The 12,041-nt window shown below is 36.0% G+C and overlaps 2 protein-coding genes across 2 annotated transcripts in view; one reads left to right on the plus strand and one right to left on the minus strand.

Annotated features, from left to right (window-relative positions):
- Nucleotides 1-5,010, plus strand: part of LOC137390926 (uncharacterized) — a 29,166-nt gene extending 24,156 nt beyond the window's left edge. Inside the window, exons 19-24 of the mRNA XM_068077240.1 lie at nt 1,212-1,331; nt 1,444-1,546; nt 3,051-3,192; nt 4,360-4,426; nt 4,592-4,716; nt 4,831-5,010. Of these exons, the coding sequence (XP_067933341.1) occupies nt 1,212-1,331; nt 1,444-1,546; nt 3,051-3,192; nt 4,360-4,426; nt 4,592-4,716; nt 4,831-5,007 (734 nt within the window). The 3' untranslated portion in view covers nt 5,008-5,010. The remainder of the gene's footprint in view (nt 1-1,211; nt 1,332-1,443; nt 1,547-3,050; nt 3,193-4,359; nt 4,427-4,591; nt 4,717-4,830) is intronic.
- A 568-nt stretch (nt 5,011-5,578) lies between these two features.
- The window catches only part of LOC137390078 (uncharacterized), a 28,978-nt gene continuing 22,515 nt past the window's right edge, over nt 5,579-12,041 (minus strand). The window contains exons 7-8 of the mRNA XM_068076325.1: nt 10,844-11,566; nt 5,579-5,724 (exon numbers count right to left, since the gene is read on the minus strand). Of these exons, the coding sequence (XP_067932426.1) occupies nt 5,579-5,724; nt 10,844-11,566 (869 nt within the window). The remainder of the gene's footprint in view (nt 5,725-10,843; nt 11,567-12,041) is intronic.

Consider the following 12,041-nt stretch of genomic DNA (forward strand, 5'->3'; position numbering starts at 1 on the left):
ATGGTGTAGCATTGAAAGTCAAGTTTAGCACAAAAGCATTGAATCCAGACTCAGCATCCCACGAAGACAATAAGAGTTTTTGGTAGGGCTACATAGACTATTATGCTTCTAAGTAAAATACAGTAAGCTTGTTTATCAGCTTGAAGCAAAATGAGCTAGCTCATAGACCAACAAATAAGTTCGGTTACTTATAGCTGCGTGTCTACTTGTCAATAATCAAGCAAATTTTGTTAAAAACACGTTTTGATCACTAATTCAGAATGTTTTGTGAATATTGGAAATTGGATGAATATCCATTATAATGATGAATATCAATTATAGATGACTCAACACCCAACAAGTGCGGTTTCATTAAATGATCATCAGTTCCACTTTAATCGCGTTCCATGTTAACATTTTTCATAAAAATTATAAACGTTGTGTCACAATGTTCACTAGATATATGTTATTACAAACAACTATTGGTATTCTAGTTTATTAAATATGTCAGGTGTAGGCAATCGTAAACTAAAATATACTTTATCCATATTGAAGTGCTGTCAATACACTAAACATTGCAGGAAATTCGGTATAACTTTGCCGTTGAGTGGTTAGCTCTACAATGTAATTAAAAGTAACTATTGCTCTTTGTCAAGCTATTATTAGGCTGTTCTTGGTGTTTAACGCTGGTTCATCGATGTGAACATTGATGTAAATGATACACGAAACAAAAGGAAACGTTTGTTTTCCTAAAACTTTTTATCCTGCCGGACCAGGTTGATACACGATGGAAGGGTTCACAAGGTATTCATAATTAACCAGGTTTTACAGGCTAGCAGACAACATTTTAAAATCACATACATTGGTAACAATACAATTGGGATATTTGAAAGTTCGTCAAAAAATACAGTTCTTAGTCGCTAGATCAGGTAGGGTGTAGTGCCAGCGCCACAACCTCTTTGTTCAATCTTGTCAGAGCGGTTTGCTTCATTTTTCACATAAAGGTTATTGGGTAATTGTTGCACGATTACTTTCAAAGCTATCATGCAAATTAAAAAATCCAGAGCTGATCATATTTTCTGGAAAGTATGTGAGTACAAGGATTTGAAAACAGTTCGATGTGATGATACAGCTAATGGAGTAATTTTATATAATATATAATTTTATCAATCCGCGGCAATGCGAAACAGGCTTGAGCTTTGTTATAATCTTTCACTTACATCTCATTGAAGACCTACAGAGTAGGAGGGATACACTCCGCAAGCAAGAGACAAGTCCAGCTATCATTTTAAGTGCAGTACCTATTGATGACGAGCTTGTTGGAGAAAAAGATATCTTTGACCTGAATCCAAGTATGGCAGCGTTGATTATTAAAAGTTGATTAGTTCATTACGATTTTTCTTACATTTTTCAATTAACATACAATGTACACATTGGTGATGAAACATGTTGTTATGATGTCAGGTACTTCAGGCTACCAGACAGGTTCTACTCAGATGCAATTTTCTGAAGGACCCTCTTTGGCTCCCTCGGACCCGTCTCTGTCTAATTTGGGAGATGTATCCAAGTATGTTGAACACTACATCATTGTTTGAAGAGCAGTGTTTTACATAACAGCGTAATTTTTTTAACTTGTCACTGTCGGTGCTTCAAAGAGCCGAGCATCGTATTACCTGTAAATAATTGCCCATTCCACTAGAATCATCACATTCTGATGATTTTGAAAAACGAATAACCTGTTAGAACCGAAGTGGACCTTCATTTGCCTACTCAGGTACATTGCGATTCTCAGCTTAGCAGCTTTATTAATGATTCCTTTAATTAATCATTCAATTTTACGTTCAAACTTTTTTGCTATGCTATCCCAATCAAAATATTTTTAATGAAATGAATGCGGATCTTCAGCAAGTTTAAGATTTACAACACAACACAACTTGCTCAAATATAGCAATTTAATGCAGCCAACAGTTTGGTACCAGATGGTCTTTAGTTTTTCTCATGGACATGGGTCATTAATTAGGGAGTTGGAACTGTTTGGTCCATAGGCTAATAATAAGATATTGGTTGACTAAGTTCACCATAGCATTTGAGCTGTTTTGAAATCACTTAAAGGTTGACTTGCAACAAAATTCACATTACAGTTATTTGGTATCAAAATATTCACCATGTCTTACTCTGTTGTGTGGTAGGTACAAAATATGTGGGAATGTGATTACAAGCTCTTAAAAGCTAAAAAACGAACAGTTAATCGCAGCCACACGAGACCGCCGTAGTTTGGATTCTCTTTCCAAAACGGCTCAAATGGGACGTAGTTGTACAAGATGGTTTCTGTTTACACTTTCATGCAACCTCATTCGTCGAAATATTTTCACAAATATATTTCACGCATTCAATAAAACCATGTCTATTGTTCTTACGCGTCTGTTTTATCGTCATTGTAATGCTGTCACTTTTAGCACTGATATCTTACAACTTAATGTAAAATTTCATTTAATTTAGTAACCTTAGCTCGAAGGAGTACATATCATTGTCTGATAATCATGATGAGCCTGTTGGTCACCTGTGCAAAAATTATTTTCGAAGTATTGGGTCACATGATCAGATTACGACTTGCCGATTAGACCAAGCCAAAACAAAATTGTAAAGTAGCAAGCATCTATATTTGATGCAGGGTCTTCGGTAAAACCTGAAGTGTTTGTCATAATTTAGTGCTACGAGAAGTTTTATATTGAGCCTTTTATTGGCCTTTCAATTCGCGTGAGAACATTGCGTGACAAAACAATAACCAAATGTAATGAAAACATCAGAGAAATCAACTGATTCCAATCTACGGCGGCTTTTCGTTTTTGAGCTTTTAAGAGCTTGTAATCACATTGCCACATATTTTGCACCTACAACACCTACAACACAGCAGAGTAAGACATGGTGAATCTTTTGATATCAAATAACTGTAATGTGAATTTTGTTGCAAGTCAACATTTAATTAATTCAGTAGGATAGCTTGTATCGGTCACTGTTAATACACAATATCGTGCATATGTTGTATTTGCTGCTATTACAACCGTTTGTAGTGTGTGGTCTCAGCAATGGTTGGGGGCATCATCTAGTTCTCATTGGAATGGAGATCAATCAAGAGATTTTGGGAGCAATATGGGAGAAGTCCAAAGCAATAGGATGGGCCACATTCAGCTGGATACCGAGTACAATGCTACGGTGAGGTGTAGTTTTATAAGAGACAAATCTTGAATGATTTAAATGTAACCACAAATATGTGCCTTATAAAATGTTGAGAATCAAGCTTGTTGGCATTACAAAAGCTGTTTGTACATTTTTACTGCTTCAATTATTTAAGGAGCTTTGGAAATATTGAAACTTTGTGCATAACATGTGTCCACTGTCATCTGACTAGGAGGAAAAGATATTTACTAGATGTAGCCTGGGTGAGAGCATAGCCACCTCGTGTTGCACTTTGGATTAGCCTTAAGACAACTACAAGCTGCAGCACCATCGATCGTGGATAGCAAATTGTGACACAAGTCGGAATATAAAATTTACTGTTTTACCAACAAATTGTACAAAAAGTCTAAAGTTGTATATGTTGTAACAATTTCAACCACTACTTTAGCATAGCTTTTTCAGAGCAAAATTCTATGAGCGTTTTTCATTATATCCACACGGTTTGCATCCGTCTCGAATTCAATATGATTCATAATCTGTTTCAAGGTACTTGAAAGGGCCGACAAATAAGCTTCAAACGATTGTAAGCTTATTTGTACTTGTATATCATGTCTCCTTAACATTTTGTTACAAGCTTGAGCTTGGTTTATAAAACAGAACTCTAACTAGCAGTTGGGAACGTAAAACAGTGGCACAGACCAACTTTTCCTTTGATGAATTTGATGACTTAACAAGGTGGAGAGATCTAAAATCATCATAAGCTCCCCTATTTTTGTCAAGCATTTCTGGTTTATAATAACCGATTCAGGACTCTCACCTTTCTCTCATATAGCAACTGTTGCTAGCTATTGCAAATGCATGTCAGTCAGATGAACCCGTGTGGATGGGTAGTGGCTGACAACTGAAGCACATGTACAAGTTATTAAAAACACGGTGTATATTTGCAACTCTGAGTCCTTAGTTCACTTCTGTTGATAGCAAGCATTGGCTACACATGATAACATATTCCAGTCGGTGTTGTGTGAATTTCAAGTAACGCAGTTCCCCTAAAATGCTTAACGTGATAAAGCGCCCCTGATATAAGCATTAGGCTACCTTATCCCAATAAGTCATTAACAAGCACTGCGAACCTTTTAGTTTTTTTAGTTTCAAGTTTATTCGATCGCTATGGGCTTGTTATTAAATTTGATGATCGATTTTTAGTCTGCTACAATGCCTGAAAAGTTGGAACTCTCTTCAAGTCTCCAGATCTTCAAGGACTCCTTTTCATGTAAGTATGATATTTCTATTGGCTTATTTGTCATGTTATGACATGTTTGATGGTGTAAGCATACAACCCTGTGTATGACCAATGTCAGTTGTGGGACAATTAATTTTTAACTTTTGTTTGTTTCTGTATCATGTCTGCCTGCTGATTGGTTGTTTAAATTCTTAGCCTCAAGCGTAGAGCCAAAGGGTACACTAACGCTAGTCAATGGGCTAACAATGATAGACCAGATTGAAGTATCTGTGAAAGGGAAGGAGACATGGCGAGACATCATAGAACAAAATATGTCTAAGGTGAGTGACAAGCTATAAGAAAATGTGTATTTGCATCGGTAGTCTGTGCTCTTACTGGCCACCAGGTTCTATAGGTGAATTTTGAGGCTAACAAATGATTTTGATATGTGACAGGTCAAACACTGGAACCTGGAATCTTACACCTACTATTTAACCACCAACACAGATGAGCCAGGGTCAGAGGTAAAGGTCAATGAGAGTGTGCCAAAAGATAAGATCGATGTCTTTGTCTACCCTTCTCAGACTAGCTCCACCTGGCATGTGCACAATAATAGGATTACCTACGCATAGACAATTTGAAGGATTACAGATTTGAAGGAAGATACCTGCAGTCTTTATTAATCATCAGTCACTCAAAACATGTTGGGCATTCGTCTGTTACTCTCGCTAGCATACAAATACTACTACTAGCTACTACTCGCTAGCATACAATAGGTTAAAATTGGTTTTTATGGTGCTAATCTTTTAGCAAGAACGTATGGTTTTCTCCAACTAATCACAGGTTGTGAGCGTATGCAACACTGCAAGCCTTATCTTTACCAATCAGTTTAATCTCCAAGATACTGACATTTCAGTCATTCTATATTTTAATATTCTCTTTTTACTATACAATATATTTATTTAGAAATGGATATAAATGCACTATTTGTCTATAAATCTATATTTTATAAGCTGAAAATACAAGTCTATTTATCACTGAAGAGATTGTGTTGTGCGTACATAAATTGTCCCATCTTGGAACAGTTAATTACAGTGTTAACTAAGGAAAATAATATGGAAAAACTATCATGCTGTTGAGGCTTCCTAATTATATATAGATAATACGATAAATAAAAGGTTATCGCAGACTACCATGTAAGAGTCAGGCATTTGGTTGTGTACTCATCCGATAGAACAGAAGAGAAGTTGTGCCACTTTTTGGAATGATCAAGTTTTGTCCAGATACTTCGAGGTCGAAATATGTATTGTTAGTGATGTTGGCATCAGTGAACTGTGACACCTGTTCCCCTAAAAGTGACAAAAGTAGTGATATTTAATTTTTCATGGTTAAAAACAAATCAATGAAATGATTGCCATTATGAAGTCATTTCATTTTTGGTTGTGCATTAGCATGGCATGAGATATTCATTATATATATATATGTAGTTTTTTTAGCAGTCCACAAACATTTTCTTAAAAAAAAGGTTTATGGTGCCAAAAAACCGCATCATCTTAGATCGCATCGTCCGCAAACATCTTAGAGGCATACCATATCTGCTAACTTGAGAATAATTTGTTTTTACGTCATCTTTTTTCCTATACTGTGTATACTACACCATGCATTGCTTTTATCCAATTCATGAATAAAATATTTTATTGCAATTATCAGAACTACTTTTTAGAATGCATACTTGTTGTACTAGCTACTAAGTAACTCATTGATGAATAGTTTCTATCTATTACAAAAGAGGTTTGCGAACAGAAACATGTATTATTAATAGTAGTAGTATTATAAACTACTAGGTGAATACCCGGGTAATAAAAAAGTCTTTGGACAAAAAATTTATTTTATTTAACATAGACAACATCTACCATTCTAACTTTTAAACTTCAAATCATGAAAAAAGTGTTTTTTGTGCAGTTCAAATGAATTGAGAGAAAAAATAAAACAACTGTAAAGGCTTTCAAACGTTTTCAAACAACTAACTTTTAAATTTCATTTCATGAAGGATGTATTTTGTTGAAATAAATTAAGAGGAAAAAGAAAACTGTAAAGGTGTTAAAATGTAAATGTGAAATTATTAGCAAATAATGGCTAAATATAGCCTGTTTTGCTAAGCTTGTAATGAAAAATTATTTGGTATACAATTATATGATTTTAGTTTGTTTCAGTGTTGGCATCATAAGGCGAAAAATTGTATAGACGTAGAGAGTGGTATAGAAACCCATAGTAATTATCTAATGCAATCGCCTCCTGGTAAAAATCATCATCATTAAAATATAGTAACAAAACAACATGTTAGCCTTAGTAACTATAGTTACCTACAAAGTAAAAAATATTCACACTATACACTAGATTTTTAAAAACCAATCTACTTTTACCAATGTTTTATACCACTTCTTGTTAAAAAACAATAGATTATAGAGTACCATCACAATGGAACAGTCTTCCAATAAACTTGTACAAAACTTCTGCATTTACTAGTTTTAGAGTTAATGTTAAGAACCATTTGTTAAGCCTAGATTAATCTATACCTACTTTTTGAGTATGCCAACTCCTGTGGGCCCAGCACCATGACTAGCTGCAGTGCTACTGCGCATGTGGGCCTTATTATGCCTTAACAAGTATAGGAGCTAAGCTTTCATATATTTTGTTTTAACTTAATCAATATTATAACCATATCTCCATATTGCTTAATGTTATATTTCTACTTTCTACTTCTATATTTTTACACACACACCAATTCAAACCTAAAAACCACAAAAACCTATGGTCTCTTAATGAATGCTACGGATAGTTAAACTGGAAAGGAAGTAATTGCTGGAAAAAGCTTTTAGTTATTACTAGAACAAAATTCTAAACTTTGCGATGCATAGATTCAGAGGTAGAGGTCATAGGATGAAGATATACAGAGTAATTTATTTCAAAATAAATTTTAACTTTCAGTCTTTTTACATTCACTGAGAAAACAGTGATGCATCGAGAGCGAGGGAGAGAGAGAGTGAGTTCATAGCTTGCATACTGAAAATTACTTTGTGTGCAAAATCGAACTTTTGCTCAAATTGTATGTTCATATGTTAAGGCAGTTGTGAGTAGAGGTCTCACTGTGATGCTGCCTACTGGTTGGCTTCTTCAGAGCTGAGATCGCTTCCTAGTTCTAAGGCTACAAATTTTTCATTGAGTTAGCATAATAATAAACCTAATTGATTAAACTTAATGGTAAGTCTTAGCAGCATGTTTTTATGCTTTCCTACTTTTAGGCAAAATTTTTGTACTGGTGATTTACAAATTAAATCTAATTGTCAAAGAACTGCCCAAGTTTTTCTACTTGCGCTCCAAGAATCAGACCACTTGAGTACAAAACAATGAGAGTATATATTTCACAAATATATAAGGGTACAGTCAAATATACAATAAACATTTAATTAACTGCATGCACCGTGTGAGACTTCCAGGTGCTCTGCTTTTTGTTGCTTCTGCGGCGTCTTATACAATCTGCTGGCTTGGTTTGGCTTTGTCCCTCGGTTGTAGGGCCGATTTGGCATCCGATCCTCGGCCAACTGGAAACATTACTGCGAGTCGTGTTGTCTACCGAGTCAGGGCTCGACCCGGTCCTGGCGTCGATCACCTTGCCATCGGCAGTCCCCTCACTCCTGGCCCCGGCGATCAGCCACCACAAATTATTACAAAGTATTTACAACATCTCTTAACCTACTCTAGAGTCACTTGTATTTGGATTAATAAAGGTAATTTTTGCAACATCAAAGCGAGTGAGTTGCTTCATCGTGGTTTCCTGTTGCAAATGAGTTGAGGACAACAATTACCATTGTTACATGGCACGCTATGGTCTACACTCTACACCAACTACTAGATCCTGGCAGTACCACAATTTTAGAGAATGTTGCAAAGCATTAGCCACTAATAAATCTTACATGAGCTGTGTGAATGACGCAGAGCTACTCTTATTGTAGCTGCTTTCTTTGCAGGTTGGTATGCTTCAATAACAATGAGTCATATCATATGTTCGCTATTTCTGGTGAGCATCAAATTCGGTTTTAGACTCATGATTACGAATTAAAACACTGCGTGGTCGTGCGCAAATGTTAAAGGTTGACTTGCAACAAAATTCACATTACAGTTATTTGGTATTAAAAGATTCACCGTGTCTTACTCTGCTGTATTGTAGGTGCAAAATATGTGGAAATGTGATCACAAGCTCTTAAAAGCTCAAAAACGAACAGTTGATCGCAGCCATCACGTAACCACAGTAGATCGGAATCAGTTTATTTTTCTGACGTGGTCATTACACTTGGTTATTGTTTTCTCACGTGATGTTCCCACGTAAATTGAAAGGCCAATAAAAGGCTCAATATAAAACTTCTCGTAGCACTAGTTTATGACAAACACTTCGGGTTTTACCAAAGACCCCGTATCAAATATAGATGCTCGCTACTTTACAGTTTTGTTTTGGCTTGGTCTAATCATCTAGTCATAATCTGATCATGTGACCCATTCATCACGAATAATTTCTGCAGCATTTTTCGATTATCACAGGTGACCAACAAGTTCGTCATGTTTATCAGACAATCAGGGCCGTAACCTCCTATACTGCGGCTACTGCCATGGCAGTACCATTTTTGAGGCACAAAATCCTTGAATTCACGCCATTTTTGCTTGATGTTAACCCTTTGGCTGGGGAAATGACCAAAATGTTGTTTCTCGGTTGTGTGGGGAAACGACATTTATGTCGCTTTCGGTAGACGTTTATAAAGCTGTCGTCTAGTAACGTTAAACAAAGGATATGAATGCTAGTAAGTTTTAAATATCATCAACAAGATATCAGTCGATGAATTACAATATGGAACGATTATCTGAGAGGCGTTGATTTGTTCTAAAAGCTAAAGAAATCGCGCCTCCTTGGAAAAGAATAAAAGTTGAAAAAACCAGTCAACATCGGCTCGACTTTCAAAACGGTAAAATAAAAAATTATTTGATCCTGCGATCGTTAGTGATTTTTTGTCTGATCAGAATAAAAATAATTCAGATGATATAAGTGATGTAAACTTTTTGGACTTTTATTATTCTTGGAATATACAGAGAAAAACAATCATTATGGTAGCTCGCACGGCAACGTTATAGTGTTGGACTCTACCGAAAGGAATGCTTCCAAGCATTTCATACAGATACAATTATACATGGTTGTATTTTTTTGTTGTAGTAGTAGATATGTAAATGAATGCTTATGTACAAAAGATTTTGTTCATAGAAATAGATTAAAGTTTGAGCTATGCATGTAACATGATAGCTCAAACTTAAATCTACTACTACTTGCTCAGTATCATAGACTATAGTATAAGTGCATTATTTTTAACATGGTACTCTATTAATTTTACTTTTCAACTCTACAATGTTATTTAATTAAATTATTTCATAGGAGACTACTCGTCTCCTACACCATTCAGCATTGTGCCCGGTGATCATTTTACATCATGTTAGCTGTGGTCAACCCCTTTAGCAGCTTTCATTCACATTATATTTTTAATAAGCATTGTTAAAGACAATCTCAATAAAAGTTTTATATTTAGAAACCTGGTTTATAATGTCAAAACTGCTGTTAAAACATGTGCCCCAGCCGGAGCCAAGGGTGCTAGATTTGCACCATTTTGACTTGTTATACTAAAGAATTTCCCGGGGAGAACCCCCGGACCCTCTCCTAGGCCCCCACCGAGCGGGCGCTCGGCACCTCTCTCGGACTCTCCCTGCAGTACCATTTTCAAACAGGTAGATACAGCCCTGCAGACAATGATACGTACTTCTTCTAGCTAAGGTTGAAAAATTAAACGAATTTTTATGGTGGGTTATCGGATATCAGTGCTGAAAGTGACAGCATTACAATGACGATAAAATTTAAAAAAAAAATTGTTTTATTGAATGCGTGAATTATATTTGTGAAAATATTTCGACGAATGAGGTTGCCCGAAAGTGTAAACAGAAGCCATCTTGCACAACTACGTCCCATTTGAGCCGTTTTGGAAAGAGATTCCAATCTACGGCGGTTTTGTGATGGCTGAGATTAATTGGTTGTTTTTGAGCTTTCAAGAGCTTGTAATCACATTTTCACATATTTTGTACCTACAACACAGCAGAGTAAGACATGGTGAATCTTTTGATACCAAATAACTGTAATGTGAATTTTGTTGCAAGTCAACCTTCAACTATATTTCAAAGAACAGCAGCGCGCACTCTTTAGGGTTCAAACCAGCCAGAAGTTTTACTAGAGGAACATTCTAGAAAATTTTCTTCTCACACGCCCAACTTTTTCATCCCCAAGTAGGCAATGTAAAACAGTAAATGAGTTAATAGAGCAATTCAAATGTTTAAAATAGTGCATACTAAGTAGTGGCATCACACGACATATCGACATACCTGTCTTTATGTTTAGAACGTGAACACTCCGAGTAGACTGACTCACAACACATACAAAGTTCTTTCGGTACGGTATGACGCCTTGAGGTGACTGGATAGGTGTTGCTGTCCAGACGACTATCCCAGTAGACATGTTAAACCTGAAGACAAGCCTGGCATTCGTGTTTGACACTATGATGTCATTATCACCAGCAGCGCCTATTGCTACAGCCCCTGTACCAAGCTGGGAACATGGAACATTTTTAATCGTTTCCCCGTTGAGGGAATATACTGTTAGCCTTTGGTTCAATCGATCAGAAACAATTATTTGATCTGAATTTATAGTAAGTTTGCTGCCGTAACCATAGGTGGCATTATCAGAGTGTTGCCACTGTGTGATGGGGTTGCCGGTCAGATCATGAACGTGTATCATATAGGGATTCCCATGAACCAATGAGTAGATTCTGTCATTATATACTACAATCGCATCAACAAAGTTTGCAAATCTGACCAAGGAAATAGTTATATGATAATGTTCATCAACTCTTGCAACACTATAGTCATCCAGCCCGACATAGGTATTTCCTTTGTAACAGCAGACAGATCGGCAGTTAGATGGCATATGGTTATCCTTGATCAAGGTCACGGACTTCGGGAGTGGCTTACTAATAGTGAAGCCCTTATCCCAACTGATCTTTCCGTCTTCTTCAGAAGTTATTTCCACCTCAACATCTCTACTCGTATCTAAAGGAGGTTAGATCAACATGGGAGGTTAAGACAATAGCAATGATAATGACATATAACAAAGATAAGAATGATATATAACAAAGATAAGAACAACATATAACAAAGATAAGAATGACATATAACAAAAATGGGCATCATTGACTCGTAATAGTTCACAAATCAAATGCTACTGTTTATGCTTTAAAAACATCCTTTGTAGGTGTGATGTCTTCCAATAAGTATTTACTGGTACTTTTCTGAAAAGCACAAATATTTAACTTCGAAATTGTTATAATTCCAAAAAATGCATTGAGCTCACGTGTTAAGTAACCGCCTTTTAAGTTATTGATTTAAAGCGTATGACAAAGATTGAACCATTTAGTCATAATTGGTTGCCGGCTTTTTTAGAGTTGAATCAAAATCAAGTTAAAATAACTTTGAATAACATAAACAGACACGAACGCTACGGAAGCTATCATAACGAGTGGCATTA

The sequence above is a fragment of the Watersipora subatra genome, chromosome 3, assembly GCF_963576615.1.
Source record: "Watersipora subatra chromosome 3, tzWatSuba1.1, whole genome shotgun sequence".
NCBI classification, from domain to species: domain Eukaryota; kingdom Metazoa; phylum Bryozoa; class Gymnolaemata; order Cheilostomatida; family Watersiporidae; genus Watersipora; species Watersipora subatra.